At 41.2% G+C, this 26,839-nt stretch overlaps 1 protein-coding gene across 1 annotated transcript in view; it reads right to left on the reverse strand.

Moving 5' to 3' along the window:
- The window catches only part of LOC131203080 (broad substrate specificity ATP-binding cassette transporter ABCG2-like), a 35,646-nt gene extending 15,757 nt beyond the window's left edge, over positions 1-19,889 (reverse strand). Inside the window, exons 1-10 of the mRNA XM_058192983.1 lie at positions 19,774-19,889; positions 16,458-16,517; positions 15,459-15,573; positions 14,149-14,301; positions 10,462-10,619; positions 8,866-9,017; positions 5,498-5,602; positions 4,978-5,219; positions 1,136-1,218; positions 118-207 (exon numbers count right to left, since the gene is read on the reverse strand). Of these exons, the coding sequence (XP_058048966.1) occupies positions 118-207; positions 1,136-1,218; positions 4,978-5,219; positions 5,498-5,602; positions 8,866-9,017; positions 10,462-10,619; positions 14,149-14,301; positions 15,459-15,573; positions 16,458-16,517; positions 19,774-19,889 (1,274 nt within the window). The remainder of the gene's footprint in view (positions 1-117; positions 208-1,135; positions 1,219-4,977; positions 5,220-5,497; positions 5,603-8,865; positions 9,018-10,461; positions 10,620-14,148; positions 14,302-15,458; positions 15,574-16,457; positions 16,518-19,773) is intronic.
- Between the last annotated feature and the right edge of the window lie 6,950 nt (positions 19,890-26,839).

Below are 26,839 nucleotides of genomic sequence, written 5' to 3' on the forward strand. Positions count from 1 at the left end.
CATGCATGGGTACTGTGAATGAAACCAACAAATGATTAAGCAAAGGGTAAACAAATGCAATTATTAACTATAAGAGGAAAAAAAACTTCATGTTCCATTGCATGCAGATTTACCTACATAAATATCCTTTTTTCTGTGATAAAAAGTTCAACGGTTGTAATACTGTTCAAAACCTGATTCGTTGCCAAAAAGAACAAAGCACCAACTCTACAAGAAAACCCGAGAATTTTCAAATTAGAAAGGGAGAACATATGGACCACAAATACGAAGCACTAATGACACAGAGCATGATAGGATCACAATATAAGAAAATCAAGGGTGCCTCCAAATGAGGAGAATTTTACATGGGATACGCATGTATATAAGTTGTAATTTACCCAATGACTGCTAGACGGTAGCAAAGAAATAGAGAAAGCTTCAGATTTTGATTCTGTCTAGTGGTCATCTGGAACCCAAATATAGTGGCTGGTTGCTGCTTGATACAACACAGCAACCAGGAAGTCCTGTCTTTCCTGCTGAAATACAGATGCCAATCAAAAATAGATGCACTTTTAACTATACTGGAAACCAGAAGCCTCAAGGGCTTGGTTACACAACTTAGGTAATCAAACCTTTTGTAGGCATGAAATATAAGCCCATAAAAGAACATAAAGTATCAATAGAAGTGAATATTTGTAGCTCAGGGTTGTACTTTGAGGTCCTTGGTGAACTGATGATATTACCTAGTTTGGTAGTGAAACATCTGCAAGAAAATAACCAAGCTCAGAGACCCCGTAACATATCAAAATTTCCAAAAGAAAAATAGTTTCTATTGCCCAATCATGCCCGCAATTTTGATGCTCTTAATCTCCCTAGGGACATTCCCAGTGGAAATTGCCTAATTTTCCTAAAAACAAAACAAAACAAACACAAACACAGTACTTCGATCCAGTAATTGAAACTGATGTGATTTATCTAACTTCCTAGGAAAGTATTCTTCCCTGCTCTACAGTCAAAAGAGCATGTAAATAAAACAATATTGGAGATTGTGATGCTAACATCATTTTTTTAGTACAATTGTTCTACCCCGGCTAATCTCAAAAGTTAAATTATTAATTGCATTTGGTTTAGAAGAATGTTTCTTACATTAACTAACCTATTTTGAATGCCAGTTGCATCGTTTTTAACGCCAGAAAAAACAGCTCCAGTAATTATTCCCATGACCGTGATAATAGCTATCTAGGAAGAAAGGGTACTTCAAATTATCAATGTTAGAATGAAACAGGTATGAAATGTTTTGCCAAATTAATGAGCTTATGAAAAATATACCTGTTTTCTCTAGCTCCACAATTTAAATGATATGACAATTATTCCATTCAAATGACCAGGAAAGGATAGGAACAATTGAGATCGGAAACACCCTGCTTTTATAACTGGGAGGGTGATCTAAGCTGCAAACATCTAATCAAACATCTAAACAGAATCAAAGAGTTAAAGAAAACTCCCATTTTTTGTACCCTAGATCTGGTAGTATTGGCTAGTGAGATAGGTATCTTACATTGTACTAACCAATGGTATGTAACTCTTAGCCATAGTCCATTGACTAAGATACAGTTGATTGGATTCCTATAACCCACTATTCCACAATCAAAGCATATTTTACATATGAGTAAATCCAACCTTATCCAAGTTTTGAAAACATACTAAGTGGTGGGTTGGGTTGGGTTAATTTAGGTTGAGTTGAGTTGGGTTGGTTTTGGCCTAACCAACAAATCATCTGATCTAGACATCTTTAGCTTCCATCATTTTAATCAGTATAGACATTAGTTGAGAATTCCTGTCTGGGAACTCTATGGACTTCCAATGTCACTATACAGCAACAGTTTATGGTAGAGGGTGTTAAAAATAAAGTAAACTATGCTTGAATGTGTTAACAAAGCAATCCTAATGTCTACTCAGAATTACCATTTGGTTAATGGGGATTACTCTTACATAAATACACCTAGGATTGTGGCACCAATTATCATAATCAAACTGACAGATATCTAAGATTTTTTATTTTGAAGAATAAGCACACATAATTAAAATCTCAGCTAAGGTGATGGTAACAGGCTGCTCTGAAGTGTTGAACAGGAAGGATTGCCTCAATCAACATGACAGGAAGCTCTTAAATGTGGTTCTGGGGCTCAAGAGAGCTGCCGAAAGATCCAAATGCCAGCACTTATTCTACCATTAAACAATTGGAGTGGGAAACAAGGATCATAGCTAGACCCATTTAAGAGGATTAACAAAGGGGATTAATTTCATGAAATGTAAGGGCTTTTGGAAGAATGCCTTCAAAAATCCATCTATAATGAGGTTAGGGAGATAGAAATGATTGTGAGAAAAAAGTCAGAGCTCTTAGCTGAGGGAAAATTGTAAGCTTCTAAAATCATAATTCTTGTCACAAGGTCAAATTTTTACAAAGCAATTTATAAGATCCACGTAAGACCAGCATATGCATAACAAAACTTTTTAACTTCATGGCCTCTTTACGTAGAAATTTTAAAAATTAATATGTACTCTTTTTTTTAACCACTTGACAATTTTGCAAGAACATTAGCTGGACCCAAAGATCACACTAAAAGAGGCAGAGACGCTATATGAAGGAAAACATTCAAAGCCTTTCAGACAGAAGGCCTGAAAGGCATCCTTTGAGTCCCCCAAAATTTCAGTCTTTCCAAATCCACGCCCAATTTTAACATATGTTTAAAAACCCACATTAGCCTTTTCAGTATTAAGATATTAGACCACAACTAAAGAGATCCAAGCTGAAGCCAAGAGTCAGCTTAATGGGTATATATGCAACAATCAAAACAAACAAAAATTAATCAGTATATATGCAACAATTATTAGATCTGAGCTAATACCTTTTCATAGCGCTATGGTGTTAAAAAAAACTTTGAAGGAATATATGCATTATGTATATTCAATTCCAAAATTGAACTTTGGAGCTGGATATACCAAGGCTTTGCATTTAATTGAACCATGATTCTTGCATGATCCTAGAGAAGACTCAATTGCTTTTAAGAGTTGGAGACAGATGCTACATTCTCCACAAATACCAAGCCACCTTTCTGAAATCGGATCTAAGGTATTGCACATCCTTGTATAGGCTATCCTGAGCGCCTAGAGAACAAGTTAAAAGTACATCTAGCAAATATATTACAATTGCAGTTCATTGAGCAGTTAGCCAGATATTCAGAATGAGTGTTGTGGTCCGCCAGCACCCTGCGGAGCTGGCAACAGAGTGAGACAGTGATGAGGCTGAGGAAGAACACGGACCAGTCCTGCAAGCTGGGGAAGGCCCGGATGAGGGCTCTGTGTCAGAGGCAGAGGTGAGGCCAGGGCCATCGGGGAGTGATCTGCGGACTCCAGACCCTCCAGAGGCTGACAGTGGTGAGGCAGAGGAACAGGAGGAGCCTGTTCCTAAAGCATGCATGAGAAGAGCTGCCAGAAGGCAAGAGCAGCTAAAGCAAAGAGGACGACTCGGGAGTGGGGCCAAGAGATGATTGCCCACCCCTCCCCCCAGGCTTAGAAGACCAGCAACAGCATTTGGGCTCTTTGCCGGAAAACAACGTTGATAGCTTCGTCTTCTTGCATTTGTTTTGTATCGGTGTCTTCTGAACTTTTGCCAAGAAAGGCCTTTGGCAGTTTGCCTAATTGGACCAAGGTCGGTGATAGGACTGAGGAATTGTATTGGGAGGAATTTGCTTTAATTTAGTTGAACTACACTGAGAATGAGTTAATTCTCAGCTGTTATAATAAAGTTTTTTTGTTTTTACACTGACTGAGTTTCCTACTACCTACTTGGGCCTGGGTCACAACACTGATTTTGGCATTTTTGTCCTTGCCAAGGACCTCGGACAGGCAGATATGAATGTTTGACATCGTTGCAGATATTGCTGCAGGATACAAGCTGTTCCAAGTAAAGCTGCCTTTTGCAGTTGACGGATGGTGAATCCTAACTAACCGCTGAATAACAAAGACTCTGTTAAAGGAGCTCTTCGCCTGTTTTTAATCTAGTCATGCCCTCAAATATTTAAGGTTGCATCTAAGTCACAAAATACACTTCAGTTTGAAACTAGTTTCAATCCCAAAGCCTCCACTGCATGGGGACTGGCTGCCAAAAAAATTAAGATGGCAACTGCAAGCATACTATCAAATCCCTATTCCTTTTCGGTGATGGCGGTGATGATGGATGTGATGTTTTTAACACTGTCCCAGTCACAATTTAATTTTTTTTTTAGGGATCTCTGCATCCCCACATGTGCATGCCTGTTACAACCATTAAAGTTTTCTTCTAGTACAGGGGTCTCCAACCTTGGCAATTTTAAGACTTGTGGACTTCAACTCCCAGAATTCCTCAGCCAGCTTTGCTGGCTGAGGAATTCTGGGAGTTGAAGTCCACAAGTCTTAAAGTTGCCAAGGTTGGAGACCCCTGTACTAGTACATTTGGGAAACATTGTCAAGCACTGATCAGAAGAATTATCTCATGGACTATCCAACAAATTATTAAGTTCAACTGCTGGGTCTTCTAGCTAGCAGGCTCCCTTAGCTGAGCTTAATATGACATATTAATGCTGGAAGGTGGTTTCATTATCCAGAAGATGACTAGAGAAGGAAACCATGGTTTGATAGATAGATAGATAGATAGATAGATAGATAGATAGATAGATAGATAGATAGATAGATAGATAGATAGATAGATATCGCAACTTCATTCCTAGACTTCTTTGGCATTTATAATTTCCACACTCTAGTTGGGTAATGAAATGTCTGGAAGCAAACCAACCAAGCCCAGAGAGCACTAAGGATTCTAAGGACTCCGTTTGTAAATAGGCCTAAATGCAGTAATTCTAGATCTGCCACAGATTAGCTATTTCAAAAACCACTGAAATAATATATACAGTTTATTTCATAATATATCAAACAGGAGGAGGAAGTCACTTTGTTTACCTGAGCTGTAGAATTTTGTGGATTGCCTATCAAATTTTTAAATGTGCGCCTGGACAGCCACTTGAGTTGATGAAAAAAAGGAGTGGAATATGGAAGTCCTTTAATAATTGTTCCCTGTCTTTTCTGCTCCTTAGACATTACATCCAGTTCTTCAAGCATTTTTTTGTAGAAATTGCATTTGGAAAATTGTACTGCTAATGTTAGAGCAATGGTCTCCTGTTCTCTCTCAGTTGCCTCAAGAACTGTTTGAGTGACAATGAAAAGCCAAATTAGTGCAATCAAATAAAATGAGAAGCCCATATAGGTTTTGCTGACACAGTTCTCTTTTTATTTTGGAGCTGGAGTATAGAAAAGAGAGAAGGCCCCTTGGAGCAGAACCTCCCTCCCACCTCCCATTGAGGGGGCTAATGAGTTAAATCTTTTTTCTGAAACAACCACCCACTTGCGGGTGGCTCAGGGCCAATGCACAGATGCTCCGATTTTTCCCCGCAGAATATCTGAAAAGGTTGGTCATTCATACCTGCACTGTGAATTGCCATTTTACTCGTTGCAACCGCCGAGGAATCCCCATTGATGATATCCAGAAAAAAATCAGCAGGGTTGTTGTACGGTTCACACACAAAACCTATAAGGAATTTTTTTTAAAAAGCATGTTATCACAACAGTCTTAATGAAAACTCATAAAGCAATTACAACTTGGTGTGTTTTTTAGTTACATCCAATTTGGCTACTTCATCATGCTTTATGAGGGATAGCCAAAAAGGGTACTGACAAATCTTTTTTTTTAATTAGACCTTACAACCATAACTTTCTAATTTACATAATTTTTTCAGAGATAGCAGGGTTTTACTATATTTAGATCCTAAAATTGCCCATCCAACCAAAGATGTTATAAAGGTAGACCTCGAGTTACGCCAGGGGTAGTCAACCTTTTTATACCAACTGCCCACTTTTGTATCTCTGTTAGTAGTAAAATTTTCTAACCGCCCACCGGTTCCACAGTAATGCACCGTGTGTTGTCGTCTGCGCATGCCTCTCGCACATCGTGGATTGGGATTGGGGGGGCCGCCGGCTACCAGCTCTGCTTGTCTGTTACAGATGGGTGGTGTGGGGGGAGATGCGCGAGCTATTCTGGGACGAGGCTCTTTTGTTTGCGGTCGCACTATAGCGCCATCTAGTTTCACTTACGTAACATGAACTAAACTTATGCGTGGGCAATACAGATAGTATATTTTCAGAAATTTAAATTGTCACAGGGAATTTTATGAAAACCTAATGAAAATACTTTTAAATAATGCTATGAATTTTTTTAAAAAGTCAATTAAATTAAAAAAAAAGGAAAGTGCTTCAGTATTGTACAAAACTTCTACCGCCCACCATGAAAGCTGGAATGCCCACTAGTGGGCAGTAGGGACCAAGTTGACTACCACTGAGTTATGCCTATAACTGAGCCCAAAATTTCTCTTGCTAAGTGAAACATTTGTTAATTGAATTTTGCCTCATTTTAAATGTGCCTCATTTCTCGCCACAGTTGTTAAGTGAATTGGTAAGACGGTTGTTAAGTGAATCTGGTTTCCTCATTGACTTTGTTTGTCAGAAGGTTGCAAAATATAATCATATGATCCCAGGACACTGCAACTGTCATAAATATGAGTCAATTGCCAAGTGCCCAAATTTTGATCACATGACTCTAGGGATGCTGCAACGGTTGTGTGAAAAATGGAAATATATGTCACTTTTTTCAGTGTTGTTGCAACTTTGAACGGTCACTAAATGAATTAGTCAAGGACTAACTGTATAACTATATTCTTAAGTTGCCCAAATAGGAAAATTAACTCCAATTATTGGCTTTTAAATAAATACAATCCAATAAAATAAAATAAGAAAATAAATAAATGATGATATAACTCCAGATTTGGAAAAGCAAATCCTCCCCCCCTCATTAATTGGCAACTGTTTATTTATTTTCCAGATATATAAACAGGAAAACATCCCAGAATACAAATATAAATCTAGGGATAATATTCACTTTGAGAGCACTGACTTTTCTCCAGAGAATGAGGTTTAATAACTCCCATCTATCCCAACACACCTGGAATATGTTAAACTTAAGATAAAAGGCTGTAGCAGAGACCAACTATTTGCCAGGCCCTAAAAGTTTTTTTCTATTCTATATGAACTTTAAATGTTTAACTTTGACTTGCTCTGGGCTTTCTGTGGTCCTTTTTCAGGTGGTAAGAGGTTGCTGTTCGTGAAACTGTACTTAGTACCACTGGCCACAAGGAGGCAGGGGAATTAAGGACATATTTTGAGTTTCCTCTGCAGGGATTGCTAACTTCAACTGAAACACAATTTTTCATTCAATAAGGCAAGCATGCAGCAAAGTAATTTATGACCACTAGACTCCAAAAATGTTTAACTTCAACAAATCTTAGTATCCAAAATTAGCATGTCCCAAAAACAGACATAATCTTGTTATTTTATGGATTTGTATTTTGGGGGGATTGTTTTTTTTTTGTTTTTTGGGGGGTTTTTTGCATTTAAACATTCATTCATTCATTCTGAAAAGGAATCTGCAGGTTTTATCAGACTCTCAAAAATTTCATGGCGCCAACAGGCAAGGAATCCCTGCTCCGAGAGATTTTTAAACTCTGATTATTCCTTCCGTTTTCATTCCCAGACACAAACACGTGAACCATTTTTTATTTTATGTTTTCTTACAACTTATTTCATCCCAGTGAAATACACTATCCCAATGTCTATCTCACTTCTACCCAGTGTAAAAGGAGAACGATTAGAGTTAAAAAAGCAATTTAAAAAAAAATTAAAAATATACACACTAGTGACATTTGCCAAATATCCATTCTGGGGAGAAGATTGTTATGAAAACAATCAGAACATCAAGTAGCTATATTAAGCCAAATTCCCCCATCCTATCTATTTACTTACCTAGCTAGCTACCTATCACACACACAGACAAACACACATACACCATCCAAAGTCTGCTGAAAAAGCCAGATCTTCAAGGCTTCACAAAAGCACAACACCATCAGGTACAGAGATGTTGTTACAGAGGTAAACAAAGCTCCATTTTCTTAGACTTTCCTCCAGATCGGCTATAGATAACTAGGTGCCAGGCTTTGCTTATTTCTGCAATGTATTTCCCTAAATAAATCTTTTTTCATTACTCATTTGCTCAAGATATATTTCTTGCTGTCCAAAATATTCACAGGCACATCCATAATGTGTAACTGAAACCACTCGCAAGTGATGGAAATACAGGGCCTTGTGTTCAGCTCCACTTTCTCCGCTTTTAAAAGGTAAAGTAAAGGTTCCCCTCGCACATATGTGCTAGTCGTTCCTGACCCTAGGGGGCGGTGCTCATCTCTGTTTCAAAGCCGAAGAGCCAGCGCTGTCCAAAGACGTCTCCGTGGTCATGTGGCCAGCATGACTAAACACCAAAAGCGCACAGAACACTGTTACCTTCCCACCAAAGGTGGTCCCTATTTTTCTACTTGCAATTTTTATATGTTTTCGAACTGCTAGGTTGGCAGGAGCTGAGACAAGTAACGGAAGCTCCTCCCGTTACGCGGCGCTAGGGATTCAAACTGCTGAACTGCCGACCTTCTGATCGACAAGTTCAGCATCTTAGCCACTGAGCCACCGCGTCCCAGCATCTCTGCTTTTAGGAAAGATCAAATTCTTCCTTTTCAGCCAGGCCTTTTTCACTTGGAGTTTGTATTCCACTGATTTTAACTGGTGTTTTGTGTTTTTTTAATTAAAATAATACCTTTTGCATTTTTTTTACTGGAATGTTAACTCCCCAAATAGAAAGGCAGAGGGCTATTGAAATTGGATAAGATGGGGAGCACCCGATTAAAAACTCACCAAGACTTTTGAAATAGGGAAGCGCGTTATCAGCTGGCCCATGGTACAATAGCCTTCCAGCAGCAAGTAATGTCAGGCTATCAAACAACTTGAAAATAGAGTACCGGGGTTGATGGATTGAAAAAATGATTGTCTTTCCTTGCAGTGACATCCTGGGTACAACAGAGGGAAGACCATTACCTCGTGTAAGAACTCTTTGCTTTTAATTGCTCTGCATTAAAGTGCGATACATACAGCCTGAAATGAGAACATGGATCAGGGTCTTGAATGAAGCTACCACAATCAAAAATTGCTGAGGTTCCTATAGCCTTACCCCTGCTCAGCTAAAACCACCTGTTTTAGCCCAGTTATGTCTTAACAATAGCCACTCAATCAATCAGAATAGAGCTGGAAGGGACCTTGGAGGTCTTCTAGTCCAATCCCCTAACTCAAGCAGGAGACCCTATAGTATACCATTTCGGACAAGTGGCTGTCCAGTCTCTTCTTAAAAACCTGCGGTGATGAAGCACGGACAGCTTCTGGAGGCAAGCTGTTCCACTGGTTAATTGTTGTCACTGTTAGGAAGTTTCTCTTTAATTCCAAGTTGCTTCTCTCCTTGAGTAGTTTCCATCCATTCTTTCTTGTCCTGCCTAAAAGTGCTTTGGTAAATAAGTTGACCCTTTCCTCTTGGTGGCAACCTCTCAAATACTAGAATACTGCTATCATGTTCCCCCCTAGTCCTTCTTTTCTCTAGACCAGCAAACCCAAATCCTGGCATTATGTGTATTAGTATATTATAACACTACACACATTTATTTTAGCAAGACATACAAAAACATATTGAACATTTATTCAATAAATGTACGTTAATACACTAATACACATAATGCAATAAATGCATTATATGTATTAATTTATTACAACACTACACACATTTATTTTAGCAAGACATACGAAAACGTATTGAACATTTACTTTTATTTTGGAAGAGAAAAATCTAAAGTAAAACATGTTCCTTCCTTAAACTGCTAAATTTACAACATGTACTAATCATCGCAAACTGAGTTTTCAAAACATAGCCATAGCACTTAGATTTATATACTGTCCCATAGTGCTTTACAGCACTCTCTGAGCAGTTTGCAAATGTCAGCATACTGTCCCTAACAATCTGGATCCTTATTTCACCGACTTCGGAAGCATGGAAGGCCAAGTCAACCTTGACCCTTTAAGGATCGAACTCTAGGCTGTGGGCAGAGCTTGCCTGCAATACTACATTCCAACCACTGTGCCATCAGGGTAAAGACATATACAACGAATTAATGACACATAATGGAGAAGATTATCCTGGCCACCAGGAATGACACAAGTACAAGTGGTTTTCAACATAATGAGCACATTTGAGCCTGACATTTCCATGGGTAAGCCAAGCAATTGTTTAAATGAGTTGCACCCTGTTTTACAAACTTTTTTTTTTTTGCCACAATGATTAAGCAAACGTCTGCAATGGTTGTAAGGGTGAGGACTGGCTGTAAATCAGTTGTTTTCAGTGCCGTTGTAACTTCAAAAGGTCGGTACACAAATGACAGTAATTCAAGCATCACCTGTGGCACGGATTACCTTTTTAAGAGCAGTAGGACAGCATTGGCTGTGCTAGCATCCAATCCTGTTGTTGGCTCATCTAAGAACAACACTTTGGGGTTAGTAATGAGTTCTAATCCAATGCTGGTCCTTTTCCTTTCCCCCCCTGAAACTCCACGAGTAAAATAGGTGCCAACCTGGTGCAGCAAAGGAAATGGCAAAATAAAAACTTCTTGGAAATGTAACATTTCATGAACAGTATGGGAAAAAATATATATATTTCAGCATAAAATACTTTAATAATGTCCGCTCCTGGTAACAACCGAGTTTATCAAATGGGACATCACTGAAAGAATATGGGATCCCAGAAAGGCAGCGATACATTAAGGCAGACCTCAATATTTTATCCCACCCCACTCCCAAATCTTACCCAGCCTTTTGACTGTTCCCGTCTGGCTTGCATGAGATCAATCAGAAATTAGAAATCAAATGTAAGTAAGTGCCCGCCATGCATGCAATACAACTGCATTGCTTTCAATTTGAAGGCAATTGCTTTTTTTAAAAAAAATTACGTGTGTGGGCATGTGGGCATGCGCGCCTATGCACCTTCATAAACCTATTGGTTCGGCCCTCCACAACTGTCCAGTTTCTCACGTGGCCCCCTTGAGAAGATTCATTACCCACCCCTGCGTTAAGAGTCCAAGATGGTCATCTTAAGTAACATGACCTCATGCACTGGTGAAAGAATGTACATTTATATGGAGTTCACTTGATCTTTTGTTGCCAGAAAGATCTATAACAGTGTCAAACTCAATTTCACTGAGGGCCGCATCAGAGTTGTTTTTGACCTCAGGGGGCTTGGGGGGTGTGGCCAGCTCGACATCACTCGTGTCGGGGCCACCTGTAGCAGCCAAGTGCTAATGCAGGACTTCCTTCAGACTCTCCCTCTCATTATAATCTCCTTCCTTCCTTCCTTCCTTCCTTCCTTCCTTCCTTCCTTCCTTCCTTCCTTCCTTCCTTCCTTCTTTCCTTTCCTTCTTCCTTCCCTCTTCATTCTCCTTTCCTTCTTCCTTCCCCTCTTTCCTTCTTTTTCCTTCCTTGCTCTCTTCCCATCTTCCCTTCTTTTTCTTTGTCTTTCCTCTTTCCCTTTCTCCTTTCCTGTCCGTTCTTGGATGCTCAAATGCAAAAGGGGAAACATTTCTCCTTTTGTTTTGTTTTTAGTTTGTTTTTCTAACCCTCTGCCAGCGAAATCAGAGCCCGGGGGGCCACATGCGCTACCCTGGGCTCCATTTTTGGCCACGACAGCCTCCTGCAGCCCTCTGCCACCGAAAACTTGAGTTTGACACCTCCTGATCTATAAGAATCCTGCAAGCTAAGACCTCACCTAAAGATAGCAATAGCAATAGCGTTATATACCACCCTCCCTAAACAATCTGGGTCCTCATTTCACCCACCTTGGAAGGATAGAAGGCTGAGTCAACTTTGAGTCAGTGAGGATCGAACCCCTGGCAATCAGCACAATTAGCCTGTGATACTGCATTCTAACCACTGCACCACCATGGTTCTTTTAAGATAGGCAACCTCTTTGGACCACTGGGTGCATTGTATGTATGTATGTCCTTGAGGCACTCAAAAAATGGCCACCTTGAAAATTTTCCCTCACAGTTTATCACAGTTTTCGGAGTATAAGACACACTTGTCCCCCCCTAAAAGGTGAAAATTTGGGTGCGTCTTATACACCGAATGTAGCCAAAAATGTGAGGCATGGAAGAGGCGATGATCTATGGCAATCCCTACAGCCTGGAACAGCTGATTGGGGATATTCCAGGAGGCCGATCCCCCCGTCAATCAGCTGCTTGTGCTGAACAGTGGTGGGGTTCAAATTTTTTTACTACTGGTTCTGTGGGCGTGGCTTGGTGGACGTGGCATGGCTTGGTGGGCAAGGCTTGGTGGGCGTGGCAGGGGAAGGATACTGTAAGGATACCATTCCCTCCTCAATCCAGGGGAAGGTTACTGCAAAATCCACATTTCCTCCCCATCAGCTGGGCCTCGGGAGGCAGAGAATAGATGGGGGCAGGGCCAGTCAGAATTTTTAGTACCGGTTCTCCGAACTACTATTTTCCGCTACCTGTTCTCCAGAACTGGTCAGAACCTGCAGTAACCCACCTCTGGTGCTGAATCAGGCTGCAATAATGTGCTGAAGCTGACCTGGCTGGTCGCTATTTCCTGCAAGGACTGTTGGAGTTTGGAGCAGCAAGCAAAACACAAGCAGAGGAGAGGAGTTTCTGTTTCAGTTTTAGTTTCAGAGATCAGCATAGCATGCAGCTTTAGAACAATTGACCTAAGCCACACCCAGGCTCCTTGCTGTCTCCTTCCTTGTTGCTCACACAGCAAATACTATTTCCGTTTCCAAACAGTCTCACATACTGACAGGACGCTAGCCAGATGAATACCGATGAATGCTGATAGGCAGAGACAGATTTTTTCTTATTTTCCTCCCCTACGGTGCATCTTATATTCTGTAAAATACAGTAGTATCTATAATGAGGGTGTCCAGTCTCAAATTACACCTTTACAAAAAAGGGAGACTTGTAAAGTTGCTTCTTTCTCTTCCCCCAGTACTCATCTACACATGTGGTTATTTCCCAGCCTTTCTTCTTGTTATATACCATATAAGGAGTGTGCTATAGTTTTCACTCAGGTCCTCCAAAAAGGCGGGAAAATACTTGAATCTCATTGGCTAAGCTGTCTGGTAGCCCTCTATATAAAGAGGACACTGCCAGACAAGCACTCTGTTGCGTTGTACTGGTCTACTAATAAAGAGCTGTTGTTATGAAAGAGCTGTGTCCGTCTCTTCCATCATCAGATCTAACACTTCTCTTGCTTCTCTCCAGCCCAGATCAGCTGCCCCGTCTCTATGCAACCCCAGTTCTGTTGCTCTGCTTGCACTCCTTCTCTTTCATGCTCTTTTCCCTCAGATTGCCAGAGATCTCTCCAACAAAGGGCTTGTTTGCATCCCATCCCATAATCTCATGCCCTACTGCATTCTCACTTAACCTTTCTTTCTTGGTTTTTAACTAGTTAAGTCCAGTTTTGCCACCAAAACACAGTCAGCCTGTGCTATTTTCACGTGGATCCAAGAACGGAAGCAATGCGGATGAGATGATCCCCAATTCCTCATTTTTACAGGCCCTTCAGCGGCTACATTATGTTAAACTAAAGAGTGATACAGCAGCTGCAGACTGGATGCTTTCAACAAGCTCAGCACAGCCCCAACTGCAGTTCCTATAAATCTTAGGGACCGTCATTCTTGCAAAATAGAGTAATACTAATGGACTAAAATTTCTCTCGTGTTCTGATTAGGTCAAAGATGGACAAACACCAAGCTGTAGCTTACATACAACCCCAGACATATTTTTGTGGATTCCAGAAACAAAACCGCCCTTTCTAAATAGTGGGTTTGTACCAGTAGTGGGTTGCTACAGGTTCACCCCGGTTCGGGAGAACTGGTAGCAGCGGCGGCAGGAGGCTCCACCCACCCGCCCGGATGTCATTAAATACAATCTGTGCATGTGCAGAAATAGCGTGCATGCGAGCGAACCGGTAGCAAAGGTAAGTGAAACCCACCCCTGGTTTGTACCATTCTTTATAGGCATAAATATTTATACCGCTAAATGTTGGTACCTCATTTGGGATTAAAAACTATGCTAATATATGTACGGATACCTTAGTATCTGCAACTTTGGACAAATCCAATTCCTTGAGAACCTGTTCAACCCTCTGCTTCTTTTCATATTTGCTCGTAGATAAAGGTAGCCGAAGGGCTGCTGAAAACATTAAATTTTCTCTGACTGTCAAGGTCCCCATCACAATGTCATCCTTAGAGATTAAAAAAAAACTGAATATTTTTATTTGGACATTAGACTTGCTTAGATTGCTATAGTACAATCGTTAGTGGACACTTATTCACAGCGTTCCTTTAAAAACCTCTCAAAGCAGAGATAGATTTTATATTATGACATGCCTCCACATGCATAGGATTTTCTAAAATTTCTATCCCGACACCCCTAGTGTACAGGTAGTCCTCGACTTACAACCACAATTGAGCCCAAAATTTATGTTGCTAAGTAAGACAATTGCTAAATTAATTTTGCCCCATTTTACAACCTTCCTTGCCACAGTTGTTAGGCGAATCACTACGGTTGTGAAGTTAGTAACATCACTGTTAAATGAATCTGGCTTGCCCTATTGACTCTGCTTCACAGGTGAGTTTCAGCAGGTTCTGACCCGTTCTGGAGAACCGGTAGCGGAAATTTTGAGTAGTTTGGAGAACCGGTAGTAAAAATTCTGACTGGCCCCGCCACCATCTATTCTCTGCCTCCAGAGTCCCAACTGATCAGGAGGAAATGGGGATTTTGCAGTATCCTTCCCCTGGAATGGGGAGGGAATGGAGATTTTACAAGATCCTTCCTCTGCCATGCTCACCAAGCCACGCCTACAGAACCGGTAGTAAAAAATTTTGAAACCCACCACTGCTCTGCTTGTCTGAAGATGACCAAAGATATTCACGTGACCCCAGGACATGGCAACTGTTATAAATACGTGTCAGTTGTCAAGTGTGTGGATTTTTATCACGTGATCATGGGGCTGCTGCAATGGTTGCAAGAGTGAAAAACCGTCGTATCATTTTTCTTTTCCATTGCCTTCATAACTTGGAACAGTCACTAAATGAACTGTTGTAAGTCAAGGACTACTTGTATTTATTTCTAATTTTACAACCTCTGAACATTCTTTTAGATTTGATTTCCTCTTCCTGCTTAAATGTTCAGCATCTGTATATTTTGTTTAACAATATTCTACGTTAGATTCTACAATAAAAGCACAGAGGATATTGGAACGTATTCCTGAAGCAAACTATTCTATTTGGCCAATTTATAATCAATAAACAGCAGTGATTGAGAAATGAAAAGGGGTTCTATACTACAGGCTGCTGGGAAATAAAATACGTGGATTATACATAGCAACAAAAGGCTTACCTGAACTACATATCCAGACATGCATTTAAAATGTGTTGGCAGGCCCATGCCATCTAACAAAATATCCCCAGACAGCCCCTGGGGATCTTTCCTTGTAGATAAAATGTCCAATAGCCTAAAAGAAAAATAAAAGCAATTTCAATTAAAATGATTGAGACCTACATTTCAGGAACACATCAATTGCAGCTATGCAATCCTTCAAAATCATAATTTATCTGTGCACGTATACACAACTGCATGCAAACAGGATCTTTCAAAACAGCTACATTAGCAGAAGAAATATGGAGTTGTTTTAACTGTTCAAGTATTCAATTGTTCGAAAGTCCTATAAATTTCTAGCTTGGACTGAAACTCTAAAACTTATGAAGAACAGTTTCAGGAATTGGGTATGTCTAGTTTAATGAAAAGAAGGGCTAGGGATGACATCATAGCAGTATTCAATATTTGAGGGGTTGCCACAAAGGAGAGTGGTTCAAACTATTTTCCAAAACATCTGAGGGCAGGACAAGAAGCAACAGATGGAAACCAATCAAGGAGAAAAGCAACCTAGAATTACAAGAAATTTTCTATTTAGAACAATTAATCAATGGAACAACTTGCCTCCAGAAGTTGTAGATGCTCCAATACTGGAGGTTTTTAAGAAAAGATTGGACAATCATTTGTCTGAAATGGTATAGGGTTTCCTGCCTGAGCAGGGAGCTGGACTAGAACAGGGGTCTTCAACCTTGGCAACTTTAAGCCTGGCGGACTTCAACTCCCAGAATTCCCCAGCCAGCTCCAGGCTTAAAGTTGCCATGGTTGGAGACCCCTGGACTAGAAGACCTCCAAGGTCCCTTCCAATTCTGTTATTCTGTTATTCTTAGAAAGGTGCCATTTCCCCCGATTAATAAATATATCCTTGGTCATTGCTAGGACTCACTCAGTGACTGTACGAAGTTGCAATATACATTTAATTGGATCATAAAATAGGGCTTTTTGTTCCATTGTTTTAACACTTACGAAGATTTGCCACAGCCAGTGGGTCCTAGAATCGCATTAAGACCAGGTTTCATGATACCACTGTAAAATAAAATTAGTTTGTTACTCTGGAGATCTTTACTGTATATATATATTCCAAACTACACATTTTACTTTGTTATCTTAAATTCACAGGCAGATAACATTTGATTATTAGCTATATATTTCTCATCATTTGAATTGATTACCTTCATCGGTTTCAAAGTTGCTTCTAAATACCTACTGAGTGGTTCTTCAGCATCACTAATGGCACTAAATCGCTGAAGGCAGGCAAAGAAGCAACAGATGGAAACTACTCAAGGAGAGAAGCAACCTAGAACTAAGGAGAAATTTCCTCATAGTTAGAAAAATTAATCCGTGGAACAACTTGCCTCCAGAAGGTGTAGATGCTCCAGGACTGGAAGTTTTTAAGAACAGATTGGACAATCACTTTTCCTGAAATAGTATAGGCCAGGGATCTGCAAACTTGGCTCTTTTAAGACTTGTGGACTTCAACTCCCAGAGTTCCTCAGCAAGCAAAGCTGGCTGAGGAACTCTGGGTGTTGAAGTCCACAAGTCTTAAAACAGCCAAGTTTGCAGACCCCTGGTACATGATTTCCTGCCTGAACAGGGGACTGCAAGACCTCTAAGGTCCCTTCCGACTCTTTTATTTTGTGATCCATGTATGGAGATGACACAGAACCCTAAAGTTCAAACAGTACTTGGGCATTTACTAATTTTGGTTGGACGTTAAAAGCCTAGATCAGCAGTTTGGTTTGTGTTAAGATAAGTGAAGATGGAATTGTGCATAGCTGTCAAAGGTTCAAGCAAAAAAATCCTGCCAAACTTTTCAGGATGTTATAGAGCTCTTTCCCTCATTTTGAAGAGCAAAATGAAACTGATAGGAAGCATCAGAAGATACCTCTGCACGTGGAAGCTTTAGGAAGGAAAAATGAAGCAAACTGGATACTTCACTTCACTACGAGGGACTGTGTGGCTTAACTGAAGCAACCTCAAGGGGATTTTTCACTCAGACCTATCGATTTGCAAGTGTCAGAAATGATAAAGAGGATTTGGCATTGCTTCCTGGAGGGCCTCACTGTGCTGGCACAAAGCCACGTTACACAGTCTTATCTCATGTGAAAACTACATCCTACAATATCAGGGTAAAGGGAATTACCCTAAACAACTGTCCAGGGGTGGGCTTCAAAACTTTTAGCAAGGGGTTCTCTGCCCGCTTGCTGGGTGGCCATGGCCATGGTGGGCGTGGCCGAGTCGGCCTCCTGCACCAGGCTCCGGAGGCTTTCCTTGAGCCTCCAGGAGGGCAAAAATGGCCTCCCCAGGCTCCAGAATTTTCAGTAGGCCCATTTTTCACCCTCCCCAAGCCTCCGCACGTGCCCTGCACTTAACTGTATCCAAAATAGGCTGCGTGGAGACTCCTGGGTGGGGAGGGGAGGGGCAGGGTGGTGGAGTCAGCCAGGAGTGGGATTTGGGGGTTCTCTGAACTGCACAGAATCTTAGCTAGAGGTTCTCCCAAACCCCTGCAAAACCCCAATAGCCCACCTCTGCAACTGTCCTTCAAACCCAAACTCATTCTAGAGCACGGGTGTCAAACTCACGGCATCATGTTGCAATCACGTAATGTATTGTGACGTTTTTCCCCTTTGTGGAGCTGGGGTGGGCGTGGCATGACACACCCGGCCCCCAGGCCGCCAGTTTGACCCCCCTGTTCTAGATCAATGAGAAATGTGCCATGATATTGTGATGAATCTGAAAGATACTGAGAATTAAAAGGACTAATGGAGCCAAGGATACTCTTTCTCAAATTCTTTTTGTGTGCCTGCAGATAAACACACACATACACACAGCCCTAGGGATAAACAATGATAAGATGACATTCTATAGACCAGATAATATTATTCCAAATTAAAAAGCTGTATGAAAATATGTCCAACCAATTTAAATTTGGCAATCGTAATCATTTCTCAAAATTCAGATGCATAAAGGAATCGACCAGAACTGCATTCTGCTCCTCTCCTTTTTAACCATTCTTTGAAGTATATAGTTTCAGGTTTGATTAAAAGTGAGTTACATGGCAACAGATCAACAGCTCTATTGTGTCCGTGATATTAAAAAGGCTGGACAAATAATAAACATTCAAAAAGTTCAATAACAATAATATTAAAAGGCTTGGCACAAATAATACATTTTTTAAAGGAAACAATAAACCACAATTGAATCGGATTTTAAGGAGGGGAGGGGCTGTGTATTTTTTGTTTGGCAGAAATGGCTGGCCATTGTTTTATTTGTTTTATAATTTATAATTACATTTCTGTACCGCACCATCTCCCGAAGGACTCAGGGCGGTGTACAGCCAATATTAAAATACACACACCAATATAATATAAATAAAATAAATAACACTATTTAAAAACAATTAAAAACAGATATTTAGTGGCCGAATCACTAAAACGGTCAAAGACCAATTAAAACCCATTAAAATTTCGCTAAAATATGTCTTTACTTTTGGAATGTCTTTCTTATAGCCAGGTGTGTCTGCACAATGTGCTCAAAACTGTCAAGATGGCAGCCACAATGGTACAGTGTGATGGAAGCTCTGCCCCAATAAAGCAGGCGGAGCTTTCATTGTACCGTTGTAGCTGCCATTTTGGAATTTCATGGTGCTCCCCCATCCAGTGGTGAAATTCAGCTGGTTCTATCTGGCTCAGGCGAACCAGTAGCACTGGTGGCAGGAGGCTCCGTCCACCCACCCGGACATCATCACATCTCATTTTTGATCCTTTGAATAGAATAGAATAGAATAGAATTTATTGGCCAAGTGTGATTGGACACACAAGGAATTTGTCTTGGTGCATATGCTCTCAGTGTACATAAAAGAAAAGATACGTTCATTAAGGTACAACATTTACAATACAATTGATGGTCAATATATCAATATAAATCATAAGGATTGCCCTCAACAAGTTATAGTCATTCAGTCATAAGTGGAAAGAGATTGGTGATGGGAACTATGAAACGATTAATAGTAGTGCAGATTCAGTAAATAGTCTGACAGTGTTGAGGGAATTATTTGTTTAGCAGAGTGATGGCCTTCGGGAAAAAACTGTTCTTCTTAAGGCTCTGCGCATGTGTGGAGGAGGTGCACGCAAACGCTCACATTTGCGAACCTGTAGCGTAAGTGAATTTCACCCCTGCCCCCCCTCCGAATCCTAACCAAGCCTGAACCTGTTTAGCTTCCCACTCCAGACAAATTTAACCCACTGCAATGCACTAAACCCCCTCCTCAGTTAAAACTTACCTGACATTGAACAAAATGTTTTTCTTAATTTCTTTTCGAAAGCCAAGGTAGCCCGTCTTGAATTTCACAAAATAGGAAACATTGTAAAAGGTCACGGTACTTCCTTCTATAGTCATCTTGCTTGAGAAAGTAACTCTTCTCTTCGATATGTCAACTATACTTTTCTCAGGATCTTGAAAAAAACAGAAGGAATGATTGGAAACACTATGGCAGATCTGGAGAGAACAAGCTGGCGGAAATAATAATTGGCTATTGGATATACACTATGGAATAATACATGCCTCATGCTAAAATAAAGGTTGAATGAACCACGGCTTACCATCATAAAAACGATTAGAATGATTAGATGTATTATTTCTTATTGTTTTGGGGGAGGTTAGGATATGATGAGAGTTGTAGGAGTATAACTGAGTTAGGAGGGAAATTTTTTTTAGCATATGTTTATTTTTAACTATACCTTGTGTTTGTTCCGGGAAGTCAGGGGGTGGAGGGAGGTTTGTGAAGGGAGGGGGGAGGGGGGAGAGGGAAAGTGGGAGGGAAAAACTTTGTAAAACTTTTTCAATTAAAAAAAACAAAACGATTAGATATTTGTATCTGGGTAACGTATCGCCTTTGAAAAATGGCCTCCAACGAAAGCCTTAATGCAATATTTTACATCTTGCATTTCTTTCAAAACAAAATATAATAGAAGTGCTTGTGGGAGGATGTATGTGGCTAACAGCCTAGCCATACATAAAACAAACATACCTTAATGGCTGGAAATACCCAGTGTATTAAACTCAAATCAAACATCTATGGGTTTCTTGCAGAAAAATCTATCTGCATGACATCCTTATGTTTGCAAGTACTTGGATACTTCTTTTATAATTCTGTGGCACCTCAGCTTATGCAAGTGTGACATGGGTGCGACCAGGGAATTAGATGATCAAGAATCAGGCACAACAAGAGTTTTCAATTAATCAGGAAGCCTTTGTACACCTAAAAGGTAAAGGTAAAGGTTCTCCTCGCGTATATGTGCTAGTCGTTGCCGACTCTAGGGGGCGGTGCTTATCTCAGTTTCAAAGCCAAAGAGCCAGTGCTGTCCGAATAAGTCTCTGTGGTCATGTGGCTGGCATGATTCAATCATTGGCTCAGACTGGTAAGACAGTCTGTTATTAACAGCAGCTGCCTGCAATTACTGCAGGTCCAAGCCCCACCAGGCCCAAGGTTGACTCAGCCTTCCATCCTTTATAAGGTAGGTAAAATGAGGACTCAGATTGTTGGGCGCAATAAATTGACTTTGTATATAATATACAAATGGATGTACACTATTGCTTGACATAGTGTAAGCCACCCTGAGTCTTCAGAGAAGGGCGGGATATAAATGCAAATTTTAAAAAAAGGCAGACGGAATGCTGTTACCTTCCCACCAAAGGTGGTCCCTATTTTCCTACTTGCATTTTTTACGTGCTTTCGAACTGCTAAGTTGGCAGAAGCTGGGACAAGTAATGGGAGCTCACCCTGTTATGCGGCACTAGGGATTCGAACTGCTGAACTGCCGACCTTTCGATCGACAAACTCAGTGTCTCTTACCAACCAAGCCACCGCGTCGCTTAAATTTGTACACTTATCAAATATTATTTATTTATATTTCTGTACAGGTGGTCCTTGACTTACAACAGTTCATTTACCTGATTGTTCAAAGTTACAACGGCACTGAAAAAAAGTGACTTACAACCATTTTTTATACTTATGATCATTGTAGGATCTCACGTGATCGAAGTTCAGACTTTTGGCAACTGACTCATATTTATGACAGTTGTGGTGTCCCCGGGGGTGGTGGTCATGTGATCCCCTTTTGCAGCCTTCTGACAAGCAAAGTCAATGGAGAAGCTAGATTCGCTTAACGACCTTGTGATTCACTTAACAACTGCAGTGATTCTCTTAACAACTATGGCAAGAAAGGTCATAAAACGGGGCAAAGCTCACTTAACGAGTGTCTCAGTATCAATTGTGGCTCAATTGTGGTCGTAACTTGAGGACTAACTGTCTACACCTTTGGAACACAGAGGCTTGTGATCCTTAGCAAGCAAGGAGCAAAAAGCAATAAAATATTCACCCCCCTGTTAAAGAATGGCTCTTCCTGAAGATCTCATTACTAAAATATTACATTGTTTACCCTTCTGTCCCTAACTGATAAGGCTGGTCATTAAGCAGAACTGTCTAGCTAATTAATCTGCAACAGAAAAGGGGAGTAAACCCTCACTCGACTGCAGGCCTGGTAAAGCCCTTTGATAAGACTATCATGTAGCCTTCCGGGAATTTTAGGTCAAGGATGTGAAGTTCAAGAATGAGAGGCCCAAAGAGAGAACATCTAAGAACAGAAGCGAAGCAAAATGAAGGGGTTTTTTTCCCCCCTCAACAAAATGGAGTTGCTCTGGCAAAAACTAACTATACCAGAGTGTTATGAGTTAATATGAATGTATGTGTGTGTGCATGAATGAATGAATGAATGAATGAATGAATGAATATATAATGTGTGTATGTATGTGTGCATATCAGTGGTGGGTTTCAAAAAATTTTACTACCAGTTCTGTGGGTGTGGCTTGGTGGGCGTGACAGGGGAAGGATACTGCAAAATCTCCATTCCCTCCCACTCCAAGGGAAGGTTATTGCAAAATCCCCATTTCTTCCCCACTCCAAGGGAAGGTTACTGCAAAATCCCCATTTCCTCCCCACTCCAGGGGAAGGATACTGCAAAATCTCCATTCCCTCCCATTCCAGGGGAAGGTTACTGCAAAATCCCCATTCCCTCCCACTCCAGGGGAAGGTTACTGCAAAATCCCCATTTCCTCCTGATCAGCTGGGACTTGGGAGGCAGTCCCAAGTTCTTCTTCCTATCGTGTCACCCCTGGTTGATAGATGGGGGTGGGGCCAGTCAGAGGTGATATTTACTGGTTCTCCAAACTACTCAAAATTTCCGCTACCAGTTCTCCAGAACCTGCTGAAACCCACCTCTGGTGTGTATATAATTAATAATATGAATTAATAATAAAATTATTAATAATAAAATATAATAAATAATAAAAATTGCCACTCAATGCATGCACAGATTTCAGGCAGAGGGGAAAAAAATGCCCGACTCCAGATGAGCCAGGGATCTATGAAGACCACCTACTGAACCTGGTGAATGAGCTCACCCATATTCTCAATTCTCAGCATATAGTGTATCATAAACTAATTGAGTTCACCACCCAACGCACTCGGTGATTGCGCAAATCAAACAAGCCTAAAAGTACGAACACCATTTTGAATATTGTACGGAGGTGCCTTTACAAATCAAAGCAGTGCCTCAAAATGAACTTTTAAGAGTACAGCAACAGTAAGGGTGGCCACCGGAGCCTTTTTTTCCCCCTGAACTTAGCAACTTTTTCATCTGTGTGGACTTCAACTCCCAGCATGGGAATTCTGGGAGTTGAAGAAGTCCAAGACAGCTTTAAAGTTGGCAAAGTGGAGAAAACGGAGCTCTGGAGAGAACAGAACAGAACAGAACAGAACAGAATAGAATAGAAGCAGCAAAGAGATACAGACAAACTGTAACTTGGGGGGGCGGAAAAGCGTGATCGGCGTACATGGAGCGTTTTTCTCCATCTCGTTCATCTCATCATCTTAAATTGCCGTCCGGATGAAGGAAGACCGGCCAAGGCACCAGATTGCAGAAGGCTGGGCTTAATCGGGCAGCAATCCAGAACCGACTCCTTGCCCTTCGCCTCCTACGGTTAAGCCGCCTGGCCGCCCTCCCTCTTGCTTTTACCGGGATGTTAAGAAGCGACTGACGGGAGGCGGAGAGGCGCTCCGAGCGAAGGCGGGCCGCGGAATTGAGCTCCCCCCGAGCCTTGCCGGGGAAGGCGGGAGATACAGCCGCCTGGTGCTACCCAGGCTCGGTAACGGTTGTCCCCGTGGCCGCGTTCCAGCGGCGGCCCCTCCCTCCCTCCCTCCGTGCAGCCTGCGTCCGAAGGCTGGGCGAAGCCGGGCACCGGAAGCGCAGCGCTAATGTTAACTCATCATTAATGTTCATTAACCATCAATTGTTAACGCAGCCCAGGATTGCAGCTGGCTTTTTTTGGGGTGGGGGGAGACACAGCTGCAACGTGCTGCCAAATGCGATCCTAGGCTGCATTAACAGAGGGATAGAATCAAAACCAAAGAAGGGATGCTACCGCTTTATAGCAAACGCCTGAGTTGTTCTAAAGTAACGACTAAGACCGTACTTGGAGGAGTGCATCCAGTTTTGGCCACCCACCGCAATATGAAAAAACAAAAAATGTTGAGACCCTGGAAAGAGTGCAGAGAAGAGCAACAAAGATGGTTTTGGGTGGGTGGGTGCTGAAGGCTAAAACGTACAAAGAATGGTTGCAGGAATTGGGTATGGCTAGTTTAGTGGAAAGAAGAAGTAGGAGTGACATGATAGCAAGAAGAAGTAGGACCGACACAATACCAAGAGGAACTAAGGCTGACATGATAGGAAGGAGAACCAGGGGTGACACAATAGGAAGGAGAACCGGGGTGACACGATAGGAAGGAGAACTAGGGGTAACATGATAGCAGTGTTCCAATATTTGAGGGGCTGCCACAAGGAAGTGGGGGGGTCGACCTATTTCCCAAAGCACCAGAAGGCAAGACAAGAAGTAACGGATGGAAACCGAATAAAGAAAGAAGCAACCTGTTATAAGGAGAAATTTTCTGACTATAAGTACTATCAACCAGTGCAACAGCTTGCCTTCAGAAGTTGTGGGTGCTCCAACACTAAAGGCTTTTAAGAAGAGACCAGACAGCCATTTATCTGAAATGGTATGAGGATCTCCTGTTAGAATGGGATTGGACTAGATGACCTCCGAGGTCCCTTCCAACTTTGTTGTTCTGTTGTGGCTGCACCAATTGTCTGTGGAAGATGTGTACCAATGGTGAAAGACTTCTTAGGATGTGCAGAGCTCTGAGTGTTAATGTGGTTAAGATGCCCAGAAGCAGGGGGATTAAACCCTTCTCCCCCCAACCTTAGATCTTGACAACATGGAATATCTGTGAGGTTTTTTTTTTTTTCATTAGGTCAAATGAAAATGAATTCAAGGCCAAGTGAATGAATCCATCATTCCAGGTCTGTAAATCTAGAGTGGTGCTGTCTTTTCATTATACTAAGATACTGCAGTCTTTTTGTTCAATGACTCCAGTGTTCAATGTTGTTCAGGAAATCCATTGCTTTCATCTAACCCAGGGGTCCCCAAACCTGGCAGCTTTAACCCAGGGGTCCCCAAACCTGGCTGGAGAATTCTGGGAGTTGAAGTCCACAAGTCTTAAAGCTGCCAAGTTTGAAGACCTCTGATCTAACCGATGAGCTCCAAATGTTTGGTATGAAAAACCACATCGCATCATTAAATCTTTTTTTTTAAATAAAATGTTTTATTGTTTTCAAGGTAACAGAAAAAGAAGGAAAAGACACAAAGATACATATATTATCAAAATAACGCATAACAAGTGCTTAAAAAATAAGTGAAAGAATACAATAGAAAAACATTAAAATGTAGAATATATCAGTAGTCTTAACTTGCTAACTGCTCCTTTGTACTGTTTAAAATTACAACAGACTTTTAAAAAAAGCTACTTAAGAGCCATCCTTGAGGTTTTGACTGCAGCCCTCCCTTACTTGATTGCATTTCAAGTGGTTGGCAAAATGGCTTGCATTTACAATCAGTTGCAGCTTCCTCTGGTCATGTGACAATCATTTGTCAAGTTTTTTTGTTGGTTTCCAGCAAAAAATGTCTACTGGATAAACAGGATTCACTTAAGAACCACGTGATTCACTTAGCAACTCTGCCATTTGTTACATAACCATGGTAAATTGCTTAACAACCATGGTAAAAGTGGCTGTAAAATCCGGTCCTATCACCGACATAGTACAGGCTCTGTGGTGGTTGTAAGGCAAGGATTACCTGTAATACGTTGTTACAAAAGCAAACCTGAATAAACTTGCTATTTTTGAGTGGGTTACCTATAAACGTAGAATTTGTATGGCTAAAATATAATGAATAGTATTGAGGTAGTCCTCAACTTACAACCACAACTGAGCCCAAAATTTCCATTATTAAGCAAGGCAGTTTTAAAATAAGTTTTGTTCCATTTTATGACCTGCAATGTCATAAAATCAGTGCAATGATTTTGCTTAGCAGCTTATTAAGTGAAGCATGCAGTCATTACATATGTGAACCTGGTTTCCCCCATTGACTTTACTTGTCAGAAGGTTGCAGAAGGAGATCACCTGATCCCTGGACATTGCAACAAGCGCCCAAATTTTGATCGTGTGACAATGGGGATGCTGCAAGGCTCATAAGTGTGAAAACTAGTCAGAAGTCACTTTTTTCAGTGCTGTTGTAACTTTGAACGGTTACTAAACAAATGGTTTGTAAAGTGAGGTCTACCTGTTTGGAATTTATTTGTACAAAATAAAAGGTAAAGCTAAAGCTAAAGGTTCCCCTCGCACATACGTGCTAGTCGTTCCCGACTCTAGGGGGCGGTGCTCATTTCCGTTTCAAAGCCAAAGAGCCAGCACTGTCCGAAGACGTCTCCATGGTCGTGTGGCTGGCATGACTCAACACCAAAGGCACACGGAACGCTGTTACCTTCCCACCAAAGTGGTCCCTATTTTTTCTACTTGCATTTTTTATGTGCTTTCGAACTGCTAGGTTGGCAGAAGCTGGGACAAGTAACGGGAGCTCACCCCGTTACATGGCAGCACTAGGATTCGAACCGCTGAACTGCTGACCTTTCGATCAACAAGCTCAGCGTCCTAGCCCCTGAGCCACTGCGTCCCTTTGTATAAAATACAATAGGTTAAAAAAAAAAAGCATGGTAGTTACACACATTCTTGCATAATGATTGTATTAGAACAGGGCTGTCAAACTCCCAGCCTGCGGGCCACATGCGTCACGTGCTGGCCACACCCACGCCCGGTTTAGCGAAGGGGAAGTCCCGCGACAACGTGAGTTTAACACCCCTGCATTAGACAGTTATATATAGAATTGTAACTGTTCGC

This window comes from Ahaetulla prasina, chromosome 8, assembly GCF_028640845.1.
Source record: "Ahaetulla prasina isolate Xishuangbanna chromosome 8, ASM2864084v1, whole genome shotgun sequence".
NCBI lineage: Eukaryota > Metazoa > Chordata > Lepidosauria > Squamata > Colubridae > Ahaetulla > Ahaetulla prasina.